Raw genomic sequence first — 21662 nt, 5'->3', positions numbered from 1 at the left:
GCAAGCTTTTGTTTACTCTAAAAATATTTAAAGTCCAGATCCCACTACATGCCCCTGGACACCGGCGTGGGTATTGTAGGTCGTAGAGTACAGTTCAGACAGAGCACAGTATCTGAACTGCATCTATACATGTTTAGTCGGGAGGCATCCAAGTTTCATCTTTAGATATTTTGTGCAGTCATTTTTGACAACAAATTTGAAATTGCTTTTTTGAATTTGGGAAATTGCGGAATAAAAGAAATTATAACATATGTTTTTGCACAGTCCCATAACCGAATTATATTTATTTTTATAAGAAGTTGTCAGACCAAAAACAGCCTGTAAATCTGAGTCGTTTCTGTCTCTGTATTCTACAGATCCACTAATAGTTTGGTTTGAGAGGGTGCTTATCTAGCTAAGCTCAAAGCAAAAAAAAAAAAAAAAAAAATTAGGGTAAACTTGCAAACTCTTTTTGCCAAGGAAATTAAAAGCATTTTGAAATTAGCAACATCTCCTCATTTAGCATATAAAAATCACAGCCAGCTTTAACCTCAGACTGTCACAATGATGTGCCTAATGCCAAACTGTCACATTCTTTCTGTTTTTACAAGGAAACATGACATGCCCTTGAGAATAAAGCATTTTGTAAACCATAAATGGTGGGTAATTTAAGGCTGATTTATGGCATTTGTGGAATGTTGACAAAAAAGCAAACCAAAACCAAATCTGTGACCCCAAAACTATGAACTTTGTATGTAGAATTTCAACAAAAAATAAATAAATCTTGTATACTTCATTTTGTTTGTTTATTTTTTTAAGGATTAAGGTTTTCAATGTTGTGTCCAGATTTTGTCTACACAGTTAAATGAAATACAAAAAATAAAAAATAATGATAAAGATACACAGATTACGGTACCAATAGAGTAGCAGCTTTTGGTAGGGGCTGTGTGATGATGTGGGGAGGTATATCAATCACTTGAAAACTAGTTAATCTCAATGCCGGGAGATAAGATTCGGCAATCCAATATCTTCACAGTCTGAGACCGAACTATATCCTCCAAAATGTTAACAGTTTCCTCCATGAGGAAGAGTTTAGCAGAGACTACCTCCAGAATCTGGAAGTGGGAAGAATGGAAAAGTCTCATAAGATCTCAGATCACATTATCATTTTAATCTGTGGTATCAGCTTGCCATTTTTGCCAGAATGAAAAGCACAACTACATTTGCTAAGTTGCAACAATCCCATCTCGGAGCATATTTGGACCAAACTGGTGACCAACACCAGTCCACTTCAACCTCAGACTGTCACAATGAGGAGGAGTTATCAGGGTGTTATGGGTGTGTGCAGGGTTTCTACTTAGGACACTGGATGATAAATGAATAACTCAGTAGCAAAAATGTTGTTCACTCTGCTGCTCAGTATACAAGTACAATAAGTGGTCCTTGCAAAAATCCCATTTATGGGATGTTTACAGTGTTTCAAAGATATCCGATCATTCATCCATCCATCCATTTTCTTACACCCTTGTCCCTCAGTGGGGTCGGGATGGTTGCTGGTGCCTATCTCCAGCTAACGTTCCAGGCAAGAGGCGCGGTTAACCCTGGACAGGTCGCCAGTCTGTCGCAGGGCAACACAGAGACACACAGGACAAACATCCATGCACACACACACTCACACCTAGGGGCAATTTGGAGAGGCCAATTAACCTGACAGTCATGTTTTTAGACTGTGGGAGGAAACCGGAGTACCCGGAGAAAACCCACGCATGCACAGGGAGAACATGCAAACTCCATGCAGAAAGACCGGGGCCGGGAATCCAACCCAGAACCTTCTTGCTGCAAGGCAACAGCTCTACCAACTRCRCCACTGTGCAGCCCTATCCGATTATTCATGGGAAGCAAATTAACCATGTACAATGTTTTAGGTATTTGGGAACATAGATGGGCACCTGAAGGTCCTTCCAAATAACAATAATAATTTATAATAAAATCCTCCAGTCTCTCCATCTTTGCGTGATTTTAAGGTTAGCAAAAAGATTTCAATCATGGTTTACCAGTCACCTATAGAATCCATTTTTCCTTCAATTATGCATTTCGGTACAACTTTATCACTCACAAACAGAAAACAAAACTCTTACATAGAGCAAATAAAGCAAATAACTGCTTCATCACAAACTTCAGTGTCCCATCTGTTGAAGCGCACTGTGATCAGTAAAGGCTTCCCGATCTCAGAGGGACCCTTTGGTCCCTTCTGTCACACTGTCTCCTCCCACTGGGTCAGAGATACAAAGTCCTAGACTAGCAAGGCAATCACCCACACACACACAGACACATATTAAAAAAAAAAAAAATTATTTCCAATAGCAATTATAGCCTTCAGCAAAAGAGGTATTTGTATAACCCATTTATGATTTTTATCATCTGTATATGTCACCTTTGGTGTCAAATATGTTTTTCTATTTTACAAGTTTTATTCGAAAGCTGTAATCTCACCAAAGAAAATATTCTTATTTTTAAGGTAAGTCTTATTTGAGTCTTGCTTTTTGAATCCAATTACTACAATGATATTATTTATTGAGATGCACCCTTATTTAAACATGGATAAAGCAGTAATACTAAGGTGTATGGCGCTAAAAGGTGTGTCATCCYTCATTCTCTATAGTTAATCATCTACTTTACTACAACACAAGCTTTAAAAAACAGCAACCTTATGATAAAAACCCTTCCCCTTTCTGCTTCTGTTTTGCAGCAACACTTGMAATTCAAGCTACAGGAGGTTTTCTCGTGAAAAAAGCCAAATGTGCAAACCCTGTTGTAAGAAAAAAAGCTTAGTCAAGCACAAGCAGAGAGCTGCCAAACACCACAGCAGCACCTGGAAACCAGCGGCACGGCCAAGGTCCTCTGTGTCTTTCTGCACACACTGCCATTGAGGAATCCCGAGTACAAACACTGAATCAGGCAAAGGCAAGTTTGCTGCAGGAGTTAAAAGGAGGACACCAAGAAGCAGAGGGAAATATTTTGATGGATGAAAGGAGAAGGCTGGGAGAAGAAGTAAGCAGAGGTGACATAAAAAAGGGTCTACCCCTGTGCTATAAACACCAGACCTGGAAACAAGATGACCAATGAAGCATTGAACCAAACAAGACTTCTCCAAACTTGAACCAAACATTGTCGCATGACAACTCCCAGTTAACAACGCTGCCTTGGACGCCTTATGTATACACTCAGTGAAGATTAATACCGGCCTCGGAGAGTGCGATTCACAAGAACAACAAAGCCCTGAGACTGAAATCAACAAAGCGATGAGACTCATTAAACAAGTCTTATTATTGGCAGCAGGCTACAGCCCGCGTGTGTGTATATCCAATGTCTGCTGGACACATTTCCGCAGCCGGTGTAAGTGCTGCCAGAGAGCATTCATATTTTTCTTTGAAATATGTACATCACACCACAGCAGAAGCAAATGCCCATGTCCTCTCCACCTCCATGAGCTCATGTTTAAAACAATCTTTCCTGACTCTACCGCTCCCTGTGTATGTGCACGTCATATACAGTGCGCATGTTGACTGATTTATGGCGGGGACCTGCAAAGACTGGCCAAGAAGGACAAAATCAGAGAAAGAAATTAAGTTATTATGAGCCTCCAAGGGATTTATTTTTGTTCCCTATACTTCCTACACAACAAATTGAGGAAGGGGATACTTTCACTGACTCTACCACAATCTTTATATTGCCACCGATGGAATCTAGTCGCTATCCAGGAACACAGGGAAGAGGCCTCAGACTGCTAGCTATATAAATATACTCCTCTTACGCACATGAGCAACCCATTACACCCACAGTTTCCCTCAACAGGGGAAAAGGAGGAGAAGTAGTGTAGAGTAATGGAATGGAATAAGGATTAAAGGAATAATGTATACTTTGTATGTTCTTTATTTCTGCGAAGATATACATAGGTCTTTAGTAAGCCCAAATTTCATGCCTTGTTTTGTCTCAGAAAGTGAGAATTTATTGTGTTTTTCTGCGCTGCGTCACATTTAAGGACCACAGTCACACTTTTAACCTGTTAATTGACAACAGCTGCCAAAATGAGTAAACAATTGGTGCCTCGCTGTTTTCTTAGCAGTTACATTCAGCAGACGTTACAACTGACTTGCTTGTGGTTAGGACAAACYTCTGAGGCAGAGCTACTTCAGACAAATGTTCCCAAATAACAAGAAACGTTTTTCATGATTATTGGTCTGATTTGGGGCACGCTACGACGCAAAAGCAGATATATATGCGTGACTTGAGTAGTCATGCTTGGATCTTCAGAAGAGAAGAGTTAAAGAAAAGGAAAAGGTAAGAAACCAAGTATTGCCTAGATGAAACGGCAAGATTTTACAACCAGCGGCCAATTTTCAAAACCCGAGAGACCACACACACATGACGATTAAGTGTCTAAGGAATAACGGGTTTGGTCATACGATGTGTGGTGTTGAGCTTCACGACAGGAGAAACACACCACACACACACACACACACACACACAAAAAAAAAGCACTCACCAACATTCAGATGTCAGACGAGAAATCTCGCAAAACCTCTCAAGACCAAACGTGAAGTCAGAGCAAACAAACTGGGCTGACTGGGGAGAAGCAATGGTGATAGTTTGTGGACTTTCTGGTGCACCATGGCAGTTTTTTTATATCTTCTGTATTTTAGATTCCCCTCGGTGTTTACACTACACATCTCAATTACCCACTCCAAATGATGTTTACAGTTTGAAATGCAGATCTGAGGACAGCTTGGAAATCAGGGTCTTACCCAAGCTGGAATCAAACACACAATCCAACAAAAAAATACTTGTTTTATTATAACTTATKAACTTATCAAGGAATAGCTTTAAGCAAGGCCTGTCCAAAGCGCGGCTTGGGGGCATTTGTAGCCCTTGAAATAATTTCGTGTGGCGCCGGCYGCAGTTCAAGAATGGTGAAAATTTGAGGTGAAAAGTTTAGGATGAGACTTTTGGTAACAAATATGGCTCTTCTCAAATGAACAAAGTATAAGATAGAAAAAAAAATCTTGCCATGTTTTTCTTTTTTTTTTTTTGCTTTGGTAGAGCTTTAAGTAGAATCACGTACATCCAGTGACTTTTAGTCAAAAACAGTCTTGGGGACACTCATTATTTAACTGGGCTAAATATAGCAAGGGTTTTTGAAAAAAGCTCTTGTTGGTGATGGGAATAACCTTAAAACACTTTTTAGGCCAACAAAATTAGGTGAAAATACAAGAATTAACAATAAAACTATTTATTAAAAAATTTAATAAATAGCTGCTTTCATCAAGTATTAAACTCAGCGAAACAATCGTAGCAAGAGAAATGCTGTCTGAAATTTAAGTTTCATATAATATTCTCCTTTTACATGGACTAGTGTTGAAAATGTGCATGTTTGCGAGAAAGCTCAAATACAATGTATCTGGTTTACACTCGTGTTTGTATTGTCCTGTATATTGTATTGTATACATTAWAATCAATTAAGTTCTTTCAAATGCCTTGGAAACTTTGACCATACATGATTATTTTTCTTCAATGACAACTATAATCAATTCCTCCCTTTAAACCCTTATTGCATTATCTAAAAATCCCCAAAATATTTAAAAACCTAATGACTAACATAAAGAGCAGGATAACACAAACAGTCTGATGATTACAGAGAATTCCTGCAACAAGGCTTCTGGGTGGACCACACATTCAGTCTCCCTTTATCTCATAGACACAATATTAGAGTGGTGCCTCCTTTAGTGCTCTGATAAAAACGAGGAAAAGAAAACTGAGAAACCTGAATGGAAAACGGACTGCAGGGGTAAAGAATGTCAGTATCGAAAAGACAAACAGAACGACTTTCTTCCTTTGTAGGGACAGGCTGTCGAAGAAAAACTCTCCAACTTAAAATGTGTTTAAACTTCCTTCAGAAACCTAAACTGATATTAAAGAGTCAAACTCTTTGTATGAAAAAGACTTTGAGAAAAATAACTGCTGAGCATGAGAGCGGGAGAAAAGTAAAACCATCAGTCTGTAAAAGTATGTGGCAGTGAGAGTAGACCACTAACCAAGAGCATCCTGCTACGAGTTCACTCAGGGTCATGAACCCAGCGCTCCTGCCAATTACAGAGAAATGTCCACATCCCGCCAGTGGTCAAATAACTTAGTGGGCTTTGGCTCACAGCAGTGTGTGTTTGTGCATGCCTCTGTGTCATTCATATTAATGGTGACATATGGTTCACATGATGATGACATAACAATGTTTTGGATGCTGTCTGAACACTGGTTGTTTAAATTCATATATTTGGAAAGTAGCTGACCGTGGAGTTTGCATGATACATACGTGATTGTGGTCATGAAGAGCTAATGTTGCACTCATTTGCGCCAACACCAAACAAATTCAATTCAATTCAAGCTGTAAGGTGCAGGTCTATTAAGCAGGAGACGGCCTTCTGGCTMGCTGAGCAGATATCCTAAATAATTAGGATTGTGTCACTCTCTAGAATAATCTGAACATGTACAATGTAATAAACATTAGTCTAACTTAAATGTGATTTTTTTATTAACTTAGAAATAACTAAGGAGTAGAAATATATGTTTTTCTATTTTCAAACAAAAGTAATAAATTGGCAGCAACGTTTGTGAAAATGGCCCATCAAATTATTACATTTTTCACTCAAGGTTATAATAATGCAAGAATATTATGCAGGCCTACGCCTACTTAGCATGGAAAAATGCATTAGCTCAAGCTTTATCAATGTAAAAATATTAGATAAGTGTTTGTTAAGACTGGATGACTAGTAGGTGTGTAGCAGGATCTCATCGTAGAAGATCTTGTGACATTAAAACACCACAATGCTTCTCGTTAAGGTGACTCATGAGCACTAGCCAGCTCTATTCCTTATGAAGCTGGAATAGAACAACACTTCAGTCATTTGTTAAGCGGGGTTTGGGGTTTCYAGTGGGAGCTATAAATGCAACAGAGGAACAAACAAGACACCAGAAATGTGTAAGCACAACCAAGAGGCAGAAAACGTTGCCATCACAACCGAATAAGGGTACGTGGAGCAGCAGAACAATCACGGTACACTCTTACCGAAAGCAACTATGAAATGTTGTACTGCACACCATGCATAGTTAAAACACTGTCGTAAGGTCTGAAGAGATAAAAAGAAATCAGAAAAAGGAAGAACAATTACTTGAGTTTGYGGCAAAATCCATGAAAATATGCAAGAAAGGGTTTTTTGGAGAATCCATTTTTATCTTCAAAAATATCAATCCCTGTCATTCTTAAAACTCAATATCATGTCTTGTTTCTTTTCATGAGGATTCAGCATTATTACACCCCTAATGACCAGGTGCTCTTTGCAAAAAAGTAAAAGAGTTGCACTGCATTAGAGATTTTGCTGGTGGGAACCATTTTATGCAACAGAATTATTCTTATATATATATATAGTTGAGAGTTTGCATCTTATTATCAATGACACTGCATGAAATTAGGTTATTTACATGAAAATAAACATTTCATATGCAGTTCAGCTTATAGAGATTATTAGATTTGGAAGTTTTCTGCTAGAAACAAGCTCATTCTAAAAAATCCAAACGATTGTACATTTCCAGTAAAATGTGTGGTGAAAAGCATATTTTTCTTTTTTCTTTTACATATTGCACAAGCCTTTTTTATCATGACGTCATGCAGAAGAAAAATGTGTTTCAGTTTTATCYAATTGTTTGGGATGATAAGATTCCAGCGCTAATGTGTACAAGATTACTGGGAAAAAGACCAGGAGTTGGAAGGATGGGTAAACACCGCCTCTGGTGTTCAGCTGAAAATACTTGATCTATCGCAGAAACCCCCTTGACGTATGGTGGTGCACAAGCACACACTTCTGCCCAGAGACAAACAGTGGGAGTGGGTGAACAAATGTGTGTGAGTGCGTGTGTGTGTGTGTGCGTGTGAGGGGGTGTGTGCGTGTGTGTGTGTGTGTGTGTGTGTGTGTGGGTGTGCATGGTAGTTTTCATGTCTGGGCATGTCTGCTTCCAGCCTGCTACTGGAGACATCGGACCCTGGTAACAGAGCTCTCAGGAAAAGATCATCACCATCTAAATACACACCCAGCCACCCACAAAGACATTCCCATCAATCTAAGAACTGGACACTTCTTGGAGAACAACAACAGTAGCCAATAATAACATTAGTAAATCTGCCCACATTAACAGTGATGATCAACAACACATGAGCGATGGCAAAAAAAAAAAAAAAACATTTCGACTTCAGTGATTCCTACCTAGTTATTAAACCTTAAGCCCATATGACACCTCAAACTTATTTTTGCAGCTAGTTCTCATAAGACACAAATAAACATATACGTAAACATCTGCTCACCATCATTATCCTCCCTCATGTATGTCATTCACCCCTACAACCCCCACGATGTACCCCATTTCTTTCACAAAAACAACCCTTACCTACCCTCCCCCTCAATTTCAAGCATCCCCTCCACCAACCCCACCCACCTCTCATCTTCAGACCCAAACATCCAGGCTACCAAACACACACACACGCACACACACACACACACACACACACACACACCATGAGACCCTTAAACAAAACCTCGCAGACTCACTCCTACTTTGCACTTGAACATAAACATCCAAGCAACACCCCTGCCCCCTCCGTGACACTAACAGGAATGCTGGGACCAGCTGGTTGAGAAAATAAAAAACGTAGAACACCAAAACAGGAAATGCATCACTGGGGCCTATCAGAGGGCTTTATCAGGCTTGGTGGCACCCCTTCTGAGAACATGGGTGGTGCCATGGATGACTGGTTGATCAAAGTGGAAGCTGTGTTGAGAGGTGAGTTACGTGCATGCAACTCAAGAAAAAGTTACATGCGTGTGTGTGTGTGTGTGTGTGTGTGTATTGGTGTGTGAATGAGTGATATATAGATAAGGGGAAACTGAAGGAAATGTGGGTAGCAATAGAAAATGCTGCAAACTCAAATTGAGGATCTAATAATAGAAATAAAGATAAAGATGCAGAACACAGAGTTGAGACAGATTGCAGAAATAGTGAAAATATTTGAGAGAGAGAAAAAAAGAGGGGTTCATTTGCTCTGCATTTCTATACTGATCATCATTTCTTTACTGCATCAGTATTTCATACGGTGATGAGTTGAGTTAAAACGAATTTACTGCAAAGAGCTTCAAGCTTAAAAAAAAAAGATCTGCGTGCAAGATCCTGCTCTGTTCTCCATAATTCATGTTCTCTCCCCACCAAGCTTTTATGAAACCTGCACACATACACTCCTAACAAGCCACATAAACACAAAATTTTACTTGAGMGAAATCTCCAAATCAAAGAAGGGTTGAGCAAAGTTTCAGCAGCACCAAAGCTCCTCTTTTGATTGGCCTCACCACCTACAAATGCAGTGAGTGAGTGCACTAGATCATTCCTTTCTTCTATTAGCCTCCAAACCTACAACACTTACAAGTACTTTCAAGTGAAACTAAAGCTGCAATGCATGAAAACTGGATAATAAATGGCTTTATTATCCAATCACATTTTTGTTAACTTTTTAATGAGGCCAATTTTTCTCAGTCTAAGTGTACAGAAGCAGCCTCATTGGTAGTCCCTCAGAGCTCCTCACAACCCTGCTGCTGGCCCCACCAGCTGTTCTTCCATCATCGCAGCAAAAGATATCAGGAAGTTAGTCCTTAATGTTTTATGCCATGTGTGATCCAGGCTACTGATCATTGCCTAAAACTGTCAAATTATTGTAATCTACTAACATAGAAAGGTGGTTTTGCCCCAAGGCTCCCAATTTCATCGCTTTTCCGTTCACTAAACTTGAACGGAAGAGGAAATTATGTAAATCGCAGTTTCTTTGTTAGAAACACGAAAGTTCTTTTTATTTGTTTTGAAGAGCTGCAACAATCAATCTTTCCTTGGTGAAAGCTTTAAAGTTTTAAAGCTAACAGTAAGTTAAGGACTTACGAGATTATCCTCATTAATGCATAAAAGAATAAACATTAATTTGATTGTTTATAAAACTTAAAACCCAGTGCATAAAAAGACAACCTGTTGGTTGGTGAAACTGAAAACCAAACACACGAGTGCCCAATTGATTGGTTTAACTGCATAACAACTACATTTTTTGTATTATTTTCCTTAAAACAAATGGTGTTTTGTCAAAATTTGTTTCAAAAGAATAAAAAAATAACACAAATATTTTCAGATCTTATTTCAACAAAAAGGTACAAAATCAAAAACCCACCTCACCTTCAAAAGACAGCATGTGTTTTTTTTTCTGTCTAACAAAACTAACCAAATACACACAACGTGGGCAGTAAATACACATCACATTACTACTGAGCATATTTGTTCTAGCTGCCAAGCTAATAACCGCCAAGATAGGAACTTGAATAAAAGCAAATAAGAAATCCACCAATCAAACTAATACTGATTTCCAGTTTTCTTAAATATCAATCCCAATTTGAACAAGTCCTGATATTTTTCAAGCAGCACATCCACTCTTTTTGTATTATAGCTAAAACTATAAAAGRAAAATAAAAGCAGGAAAGGTAAAATTGATGGAAAATCTATCCCTTCCTCCCTGCCTATATATGTACCCATTTACTTAGTAAGTTCTTAACATCATGTAATAATGCATTAAACTAATACAATCATTTATAAAATGATTTCAAAATCATTTTTAAGGATTAGTATTGTCATCTTAAAGTAATTAAACTATTTGTGTCATAATTGCCGTTGATCGTAAACAAAAATTATGACTGATTTGTAAATAGATCATTTGTTTCCTTTTTGAAGATGGATATTAAGATTTTAGCAAATATTTCAATACACAATATATATTTAAATTCTTTTTTAAACAATATTGAAGCATAGAAAATGTGACATCAAGTGAAAAGCAGCTGGACACAGAGAAATGTCAACTAAATAACTTAAACTAAATAAATTAAATCCCAAATTTTCATAGCTGAAAAATGAGAGGCACACCAAGGGAAGAAAGCTCTGAAAGAAAAGTGGCAAACGTTAAAAATGTTAATTGGTGCGATAAGCAAGGGTGAGGCAGCACAGGAAAGGGAAGGAAGCTCAGCGGCAGACAGGCAGGCCTGTGTGAGGAAAGCCTGCGGTTGCGTGACAAGGTGAAAAGGGAAAGGAACGAGGGAGAGCAGGAGCGATTTCGATCCAAATACTTGAAAATAATAAAATTCCTCACAGATAAGCAAGATTTCCCGCTCAGCCCCGATTCAGCACCTCCAGCTTCGTAAAAGCAGACGCTTTCCTACAGAGCTGAACGGAGGGGAGACATGGTGGTCGGGGTCTCTGGGGGGTTTAAAAACCTTCCTTCCCCAACGTGTACCCCCTCTGTCATCACCCTTAGTCAGCCTAGCTAAACACACACACACACACACGCAGTCACACAACTCATGTCCATTATTAAGCAACACAGAGTCAATAACAGATAGGAGATAAATGAAGTTCTGTAAAGGAGACTATACAGCAAAACGTTGCCATCTAGTGTTAGGCTAACATGACTTAGCCTTGCTCTCATCATCATTCTGAATACAGCTGTTTCCTCCCCCCACTTCTCCCATTTGAGCTGTGTSTCAACTCCTCCGTGCTTGCTGCTTTCCAGTTACTAATGTCTTCTTTTTTTCCCCCTCTTTACAGCTGCCTATTCTCATTTGATACAACTCAACTTACCTGGGCACTGACGGGAAGCAAGTTATGGGACAAAAAGAGACCAAAGAGAATGCACTGAATTTTCATCAAAGTAAAGTACAACTTAACATTTCTTCAATTCTGAGAACAATGACTTGTGTTGTCATCAGAAGCCTGGTCATTTTCTGTAATGTACTTCTAACTCCTTCAACAAAGCACTTGTCTAAACATACGCTGTATGATCAGCTACACGTCACACTAACAGCAATACAACTTTGCCATAAAAATGAAACATAACTTAAGACATTTGACTTTGCAATTTGACGCCTTGAAATTGCTTTAAGAAGTTCCCACTCGCTTTCAGAACAGAGTCAGAATAATGCTTCTCCATTGTGCCATTTACTGTTATTAGGAGCACTGCAGTTTGCATGATTAGCTCAGTTTCACCAGGTGTTTGCCAGTTGCTGCTGCTACTGCTGCTAGTCTGGTGGAGCTGTGTGGGGAAGGGATGCTCAGTGGGGCGGGAGCTCAGCTGGAGGACAGAAGGTCCAGGGAGGAGCACAGCGGGATTGGATAATACAACTGAGTAGGACTTTATCCCAATACAATTTAAAGAACTAGGAGCATAGAGATGTACATTTTTCCAAAGCAGTTTTTAATGTCTGCAAAGCTCTAGMCTGCTAATAACCATTTCAAAGTATTTTTTTGTCATTAGGTTTTTAAGTATTTTCTTCTCATGTCTGGTTGTATTAAAAGTCGACTTCATAAAAATTGTTTTTTTATTTTTATTTTAAAAAAGTCTTCTAAGTCAATGTTGAAGAGCTTTCTTTCTCTTGGTGTCCATAAATCCACAAATATCGTTGACGGTCTTTAAATAAGTGATTTCTGTGACAGGTTAAAAACTATAGAACACCTGGAAACATAAATGTACACCATATCACAAATATTTTTATTCCCCAAAAGCCTTGCATTTAAAACTCTGGCTGAGTCACAACGTTTGTGCAAAACTCAGATTTATTGTTAGACTTGCTACATTGTTAAATCATTCATTCATTTTATTGTAACCATACTGTGAAATTTAACAAGCCTTCCCTGCTGTGAACGGTCATTAGTTACAGTCWTGGTAAAAAAAAAAGTACACCCTCATTACATTTAAGGGTTTTATATCGTTTATGCATATTTAGGATTTTTGGGATGTACTTTATTTTTCTAAACTTTTTTTTWATTTTGGCTCAATGTTTCTTTAATAAATAAGGACGTGTTTATAATATGTAATGCGTGATTACGCTAGAGGACAGCGTATATACCTTATTTATAACCACCAGCCTGTAAAAACATCAGATATACTCAAAAAAAAAAAAAAAAAACAGCTACAGTTTTTGTAATGTTTTAAACCTTTGGTGTTTTGTGAGGAGACAAAGACAAGTGAAGCAAGTTTCAAGTCATTGTAGAATAAGGGGTTGGATTTTACCAGGCTGKTTTTTTGTGCACACTGGATCTTTTTGTATAAGATATTAGAACTGAGAGAAAAAGGAAATATTTGCTCATGACATAGAGGTGCAACGTCAAGATGTGGTGAGGGAGCTAAGTCACTTAGAGCCCTTTAAAACACTTAACTGTACTATGACACACTGTAAATAACAGTACAATTATAAATTATAGACTGCAGTGCAAGTAAATGATAATTCTTAAATTATTTACAATGTCTACTACATTGGATAGTAGCYGTTTTAAATGGTGCTCAATACTTAAAAACGTATTTATAAATTAATTATATAACAATAATATAAAACAGCAACCCATTTATCAGAATACCATTGTCCGATATATCCTCCACAAGTTTTATCTTCTCTTCATAAATCTAATTCGTTAGATTTTTTTTTTTTTTAAATAAGGCCACAGCAATATCCCCAAACTAAAAGAGATATGTTGCTGTTAAACTTACTGGATGCTGCAAATATTTCTTCCATTTAAAAATAAAAATAAATTATTTGCCTATCTGCGTAGGCTATGATCTAGCATTGGAACCACTTCGGTGGAAGAAAATGTATTCTCTGAGACCTTCTGTGGGTCATTTCTGCAGAGTCATTGTAATACGACACACATGTATAAGAATCATAAGAGAAAAATACTATTTGCTTAGTGAGGTGTGYGAGTGTCCTGCAAAAGTGCAAGTATAAATGTATCCAAATTGCTAAAAGGAAGCACTGCCATGTCAACGGATCTACAGTGAAGGATTTCCCACAGCAAAATGCAGATATATGAACAGAAACTGGTGAGAAAAGACGAGCATAAATCTCTGCACATTCTCCAAAACACATCATTGCTTTTTTTTTTTTTTTTTTTTTTTACACTGGCTCAGACGACATTTTCAGCAGTGTAACAGTAAACTGAAAAGATGGGTATGGTCACATGTCCCATACTCTCAGCATCGCTCTTCAACAGCTTTCAACTTGCACTTCGAGCACTCAGCCCACTGAAGTGCTGCTGCTTGTCCCAGTTGGTGAAGCTTGCATCTAACTGATGCGAGCTTCGCTGCTCGGTTAGAAGCAATGACAAAGTCTCCAAAAAAGTGTAGAGCGTTTTTGTCAAACGAAGCACGGAGGACTAAGTTGTAAATGTTTGGAAATGATATTATCTAAAAAAAAAAAAAAACAAACAAAAAAAACCCTGTAGGTTTCAAATAGGAAAAACAATTACTTAAAATGGAGGGGTAACATATGTTAGATGGGTGAGATTAACCCAGGTAATTTAATAAAGGGCAACYACAAGGTTTGAAATAATAATAATATGTCTCAGGAAAAAAAAAAGCTTTAAAGCAACAGAATTCACTTTTGAAAAAGGCTTTGCGGCACACTTTTCACACAGCATTCTCTGATAAACGTACTGCTATTTTTAAAATTTCAGAGGTTATTTAAAGCCTCATGACAATTTTGTTATTCGAATGCACCGTGAACCAGACAAATCTAATTATACCAACTGTACATGAAGTAATGTCTACCACAGAGGTCAAAATGTGCAATCCAGGATCAGATTTTCCAGCATCCACCCATTACAGCATCAAACGGACGGAACAATATGAGTTGGGTGCGAAAATCTGAACCAAGTGTTACCTTGGGCACGGCGTTGGATAAAAGCAGTCTGAGTTTAAACCCTACTACAAGGCAGCAAGGCCTAAAAGTTGCAAGCTCCAGGCTTTTTCATTTTCTGCTGCTGTTTTTGTCACCCCAACACCACCCCTTCCTTCTCTTACATTCAGCTTCCTCCTCCTCTGCCCGAGAGCTTTGCCCCATCTCTGGACCTCCCTGTTCTGGCATAACTCCACCATGGCCTTAGTCACCACCCCCAGTTACCCCTCGCAGCCCCTCACACACATATATACACAGTTTCCCACACACAGCGCAAATTTCACACATGCAGATGCTATCTCTTGCCCCGATACTGGGGTCCCCCTCTCAGCCTGAGGAAAATGGCCGTCACGGAACCCCGCTATTGGGAGGCCTCCCCTCAACCAAAACCCAAGAGCAAGGAGCAAGAGAAAGTGCACAAATCTATTACTGCTGCAACACTAGCTGATGGAGGGAACAGGGGAAGCGAAAGGGGGAGCGGGAAGGATGAGGGTTGTTGAACAGGGGGGACTGCGGTGTGAGCATCTACCCACAGAACACTCTTGGACATGTGGAGTCAATTAGGAACAATCTTGTTTTCTCCCGACCGCTGCAAAAGAAGGGAGGGTTTTTCTTGGAGTGTGTGTGTGTGTGTGTGAGCGTGTGTGTGAGTGGACCTAGAAAAGTGTGTGGTAGGAAAGGGAGTTGAGGGAACATGTTTTTCTGAAAACCTGCCAGAGAAATAGGCCGGATATTTGGTTTTGTATCAAGCCATTTTATGCACAAAGAGCTTGCATCTCAGCATGCCTGCATGCTGTTCATCCCTAAATGAGCATGTCTAGAGAAACTTAAACGGAATTTCATCCAGAGAGTCAGGCAAGTTATTGAATGATGGAGCAGGTCTCAGATGTTCACATGTAGGTGTGTGTTCAACAGCCCCCTACCTATCATTGTCTGGTCCAGCTGGAAAAACCAGTAACAACCCCCTCACCCCCCCAAAAAAAAAAAATCACAAGCCACTTCCTTATTGTCAAACAAGAGGAAGTCTTCTCTTTAAAAGATTCATTATCAGATCAATTATGTATCGCCTTTCAAACTGTCTTGTTTAAACAGTTTTCATTATTCATCCTTTCATGATTGATGGCTCCAAGGTGCCTCACGATGTGAGGTAAAGAAGTGTCTACACCACATCCGATTCATTTGAGCAAGTTGAAAATATCTATCATGAAACAAAAGCCCTTTGTGTTTCATGTAAGTATCAGGAGCAGTTGAAAAATTATTTTGTGRGGTTGGAGTTAAAGCATTCTTAAAAATTGGCAAACCTCAAACTCCCTGAATTTAATCTAAACTGATATACTGCCATAAAATGGCATCATTTTTGTACAATTAATTTGTGGCACAACGAACAAACCTCAGCGGAAGAAGTACGCCACATAATACCATCTCCATATTTACAGTAAAAGTAAAAGAAAGAAAAGAAAACCACCTTAGGCTCTGTGAGAACTCAGAAGGGCAGATAGAGTGCATAAGCCACTAAAGAGAAACATGCAAAATAAAAATGGTTTTGTGCAAATTGTACGAGTGTATTTAATGAAAAGCAAGTCAAAACTCACCTTCCACAACAACAACTGCCCAATTAAGCCTGTAAGAATTGACRACCACTGACCATCTCATCTCTTTCCCCGGCAGGTTTTTCCCACAAAAACATTTAACGGCATTTGACAGTTTTGTTTTCCCTTTTCTGTCACTCCAAACCGATTTTAATGTCAAAGATAACACGACTAAATACAAAATGTAGATTCTAAACGTTGAGTTCATTAAGGAAAATATCCATCTAAACTGACAACACAAAAAAAAGCCATGATTTCTCTTATTAAATAATGGATGTGCTTATATATTTTCAAAGTCTGGGTTCATTTTAATTTGCCAGTCCGTGTCTGATTAATGCAAGAACTGTAAATTTAAGAAATAACTGTGTAATAACATGAAGTAGTTTAAACATGCCATTAAAAAGAAATCAAAGGACAGATGGGAAACAAAGTCATTAACATTCATCAATCTAAAAATGGTTTTCAAGTCATTTTTAAAGCTTTTGAACTTCAGAGAACCACAGAGGAAGCCAGAAGCAGAGGTTGTGGTAGACTTTTTTTTACTGCCCGTCATTTTGACAGATGGGGTCAAAACAATCCAGTTACAATCGTTGTGCGTCAATTTTAAAAATGATAACAGCACATTGAATTTAATGTTCGGCTCCAACAAGCTGAACCAAGAATGCAAATTGTGCCACCACATTAAGCAGAGAAATACATGCAACTTTTTTTTTCTCTGCAGTGATAAAAATCACTGACTGTGGTCCCTGGAACTACATATAAACAATGAAATTAAACGATTACTCTTATGAACGCACACAACTGCCTCCTGGTTCTCATAACCTGTATTTCTTACCCGCTTGTGCGTAACAAAATGTCTCAAGGGGACTTGCTGCGCACGCTGTCGTCATAAGGTTTCGGACCTTTGACTTGGACAGGCAACTTATCATGGGTGTTTTGATGTTGATCTGCCATGGAGGCTGGAATTACGAGCCTCACTTCAAACAAAGTTCAGGGAAGATTTCTCCCATTGAAGAGATCAAAAGTCGTCAAGACTCTCTGAACCAGGGGTTTCCTGATCCTGCAAGATCTTGCTTTAGCAGGATAAAATCCAGCAGCAAGCGCTCCTGTGGAGCTTTGAATGGCTTAAAAAGCTAGCTGAAGTATAAATGGACGTGACAAAGTCAAGCTCTCGGTTTAACTGACAGAGACGCTGTGGCATGACCTTAAATATGGTCAAAAACACTACAGTGTGGCTTTTTCCCACATAACAGAGAAGAGGGGGGGGCAAATTACTCCATATCAATGTTTAAAAATCCAGTTATTGCAAATGCTTGATGGCATTTATTAGCACCAAATGTGGCACAGGCAGTAAGTACTTTTTCACTAATGGCCAAGTTGGTTAGGCTAGATTTATTTTCTTTAATAAATTAAATGTCTTAAAAATAAGAAACAGAATTTTGATCATCTGTCCTCCTTGTTGGTGATAAGAAACATGTCGGTGCCCCCCTGGCAGCTTTCTGAAATACTTTTTTCACAGCAGTGTAAATGATTTATAACTTTAAAAAAAATAAAAAAATAAAAAAAAGGAGGGCGTACTGGTTGTTAATGTGGTGAAGTCTCTGCCTCCCACTGTGTACTTCACAGGAGTTAGTAAAATAATCCTGCTTACRCAAAACACTAACCAGAGAAAAAGCAGATAAAATGCAAGTTTAGCACCATTCACCCTAAGCTGCTTTGGCTTCATTAACCTGATGACAAATGAAAATGCAATTCAGTTTGRTATTTTGTCATAGTACCAATTAACTGAGATAACAGATTAAGGAAGCCTATTAGAGCTTTAGCCAATGTGACTAATTATAGTCAGTCAACATTGACAATCTAATCAACTACATTTCTCAGATTCAGTTGCACTGGATCATATTTAAGGGTATCAGAACAGAAGAGGCTTACTACAAAAGCAYCCCACATGTCAAATTTTTAGTTGCAAAAAAAAAAAAAAATTAAGAAACATGTATTCATTTACATCCATATGATGACATGCAATAAAACACTTGCARGAGTGAATACTTTTGAAAGGCATAATGTTAACATGAGTTCTCACCAGCTGAACGTAGGCCACTTTATAATCTGGCTTCTTGACCTTCTGGTTGAGGTGATTCCTCTTCTTGTTGGACCCTGAAAAACACAAAGCAAAATGGTTTTTAAATGCAAAATGTGTGCCAATCTTATTGTGACACTACTTATTGATAACTGTGAGGAGCTTTACAAAAAGAAAAAAAAGATATTCAGTGYATTTTTCACTTCAACAGTTTAAAATCGCATGCTTTGAAATGTTTTGAGGAGAATGGATGTGTTTAATTTCCCTGTTGGTGTAAATGCCTGACAATGCTCCATCCCATTGAGAGCGCAGCATAGATTACGCTCTTTATCAACCTCTTCTGTCTCACCTTTCAAATACCTTCAAGTCTAGAAAACAGGGGACATGCTGAGCTGCTCAGTGTAGCAAATGTGTACACTTGTGGGAGTGGGGGAGCATTTAGTCAAACTGAGATCAATTAATTCCTACAACTTCAAGGGATTTCACACAGGTGTGAATTTGACAAATGGTACCGTCAGTGAAAGACAATGGCAAATTATCAAATAGATTCTCCCTCCTTGAGATGCAAATCTCAATAAGACCCTGGTGGTCAAGTCCACAGGCCCATGGAGTAACTGCCACTGCCATGGGAACGGTTTATGACATGAAAAACAAGGGAAACATTCCCCTGTAATGACTCATTTGTACATAAGTGTGTGCCTGTGTGCGCTTTGTGCCACACACACAAAAACACACACAATATATAGCTAGTAATCACTAGCTAGGCAGCGCACAGCTCAGGGAAAGCCCTAAGCAGGGTTGTAAAACACCCCCTCCACACCACCATGCTTAAATGGAGGCCCCTGTGTGGGTGGGACACAGAGGTAACCAAGTGTATGTGCCAATGTGTGTTTGCACATTCGTGTATGTGTTCAGGTTGCTGAGGAAAACCAAAAGGAAACTACTACTATAACTCTTGTACGGCAATATTATGACAAATCGAAAACATAACTGCACACCTTGAAAAGACACCAAACGAGGTATTTCGCCTCTTGAAGGTTTTTTCTAACAAAAAAGACACACAGACAGAGCTTTCACAGAACACTCGCAAACGCAAGCACAACTTCTCCCACATTGAGATTGCGGTCTGGCAACCAGCTATCACGTTACAAATCCCAGACTGGAGAGGTAGCCATGGTAACACCTTCCAAAATACCCCTGCCGCACAAGAGGGAAGAAAGAGTTGCTTGCGCCCCTCGCTCTTCTTGGTCCAGTCCCGTCTTTACACTGCCAATGGAGTGGAACCCCTGACGCAGACAGGGATACCTTCTCTGACGCACCTCGGGAATACCAGTGGCCTTCAGCTGCCCTTTGTTCTCCATGCCACTTCATCCCTTGAAGACTCGCTGCTTTCCTTGAACTCACTACAACAAGGAGCATTCTTTCCTCCTGTAGCCTCTGACACAATCCTAATAAACAGTGTTAATTGCTTCTCCACTCTATATGCTAGGCGCCTCTCTCCCCATGATACCTTCTTGGTCTGACTGGCTTGACTGACCAATCTCTACCTCCTTCACAGGTAGACAGTAGAAGCTTAGGAACAAAAAAAAAAGAAAGAAAGCAAACAGCTTTTTAATTTGTTTGCTCTCTGTATGGAGCAACCAAATGAGTCTGTAAAAAATACTTGGCTGCATTTTTCTTCCTTAAATAAAAACAAAGATGTTAGAAAGCATTGTTAATGCGGTAAAATACCACTAATCTTTTTTGCGTAGAAATTTTTGGCAAAGAGATAATCAACGCTCCTAATAGAGGATCCTTAAGTTAGGTAGACTGTGAACTGTATGTGCATGTCTGGAGGAAGCATGGTGTGTTCTGGAACAGCTGGAGGCCAGAGTGCTGCAACAGCAGATTGTCAGATAAGCAGCTGTGTGTGTGCACAGAAAAAGGAGGACCAGGCATGAGAACCAATACCACAATTGGCCGCTGAAAAACACTCCTGCGGCTGCATTTCAATAGAAAATTGTGCACATAAGATGAAACTGCTAATCACAGTTAAATGTCTTTTAAACAGAATCGATTTGACTTTATGCTTCCCAAAACACTTTTTCTGTAAACCTTGCAAGCCCTAAGTGGAAAAAAAAAAGATTTCAACTCGATTAAACATTTTTTAAGAAAAGTGGGATGGCTCAAAATGCAACAGCTGATTTTCAAATTCATTATTCTGACAAATTACTAGAGAAAGCAGGCTCATTCAATTTCTAAATATTCTAAATTGTTCTCAAGATATATAAATTGATTGTTCTTTCTATTTATGATTAGCTTTAAAGTTTAGTAGAGTATTTGGCAGACAATAAGTTTTTGTTCAAATAGCTAGGAAACCTCACCAAATTGTATCCTGGTGCGAATTACTCCAACGGGGACGTTATAGATCTTCTCCAAGTAGTTCTTCACGTCGTACTTGGTCATGCTGTTCAGAACAAACAGGAAAGAGAAAACAGATCAAAGCAAAGGTCATAAGATGTCAGCAGTATCACAATTTATGTGCCACGAAGAGCCATCTCAATACATATGTGCTGCGGATTCACATTCAGGTACGACATTTCATCGTATAACGCAGCATTCTCTTAATCGACCTTAATATAGGAATAATGTAGCCCATTTCCAAACTGCATTACAATAATCTCTGCAGTTATATCATGTGCTGTAAAGGGACAGGACACTCATGTGAAAACCCATTCAGCTCCTGCTGAATGGACCATAAAGTGGGGAGAGGAGAAATGTGAGTGTCAGTGTTCATCCAATTAACTGTCTAGGAGTATTGATCGTGCCCAGTGAAATTCTACACAGGAAGTGGACCTGGCACCAACTGATCTGGCGGGCTGGCCTAGCTCAAGGTAGCCCACTGGGTAGCACTGGGAACAGATTCCTCTGCCCAGAGGAAGAAAGGCTTTTAACTGCTAATCAATCTAGTCAATTGAATTAGCCCAGTAGAAAGCCCTTCTCAAATGCGTCAGACAAAGTGCTTAATAGCGACGCTGTGGTCTGACAAGAGAGCCTCGGATGTGGTGTCCTCTATCATCTCATATGTTTCTTTGACAGTGTAGGACACGGTAATTTTCGCTGTTTGTAAAGCAAACAGCTCGACACCTTGAGTATTTAGTAACAATATAAGATGAAGCAAAGATCTGC

General features: G+C 39.0%; 1 protein-coding gene across 1 annotated transcript in view; it reads right to left on the bottom strand.

Moving 5' to 3' along the window:
- mrpl23 (mitochondrial ribosomal protein L23) overlaps positions 1-21662 on the bottom strand; it is a 39054-nt gene that overhangs the window by 2566 nt on the left and 14826 nt on the right. The window contains exons 3-4 of the mRNA XM_008411553.2: positions 20858-20940; positions 18498-18571 (exon numbers count right to left, since the gene is read on the bottom strand). Coding sequence (XP_008409775.1) covers positions 18498-18571; positions 20858-20940 — 157 coding nt within the window. The remainder of the gene's footprint in view (positions 1-18497; positions 18572-20857; positions 20941-21662) is intronic.

Source organism: Poecilia reticulata, linkage group LG6 (genome assembly GCF_000633615.1).
Source record: "Poecilia reticulata strain Guanapo linkage group LG6, Guppy_female_1.0+MT, whole genome shotgun sequence".
NCBI lineage: Eukaryota > Metazoa > Chordata > Actinopteri > Cyprinodontiformes > Poeciliidae > Poecilia > Poecilia reticulata.
The sequence above is the reverse complement of the archived record's forward strand: the minus strand, read 5'-3'. Positions and strand labels throughout refer to the sequence as shown.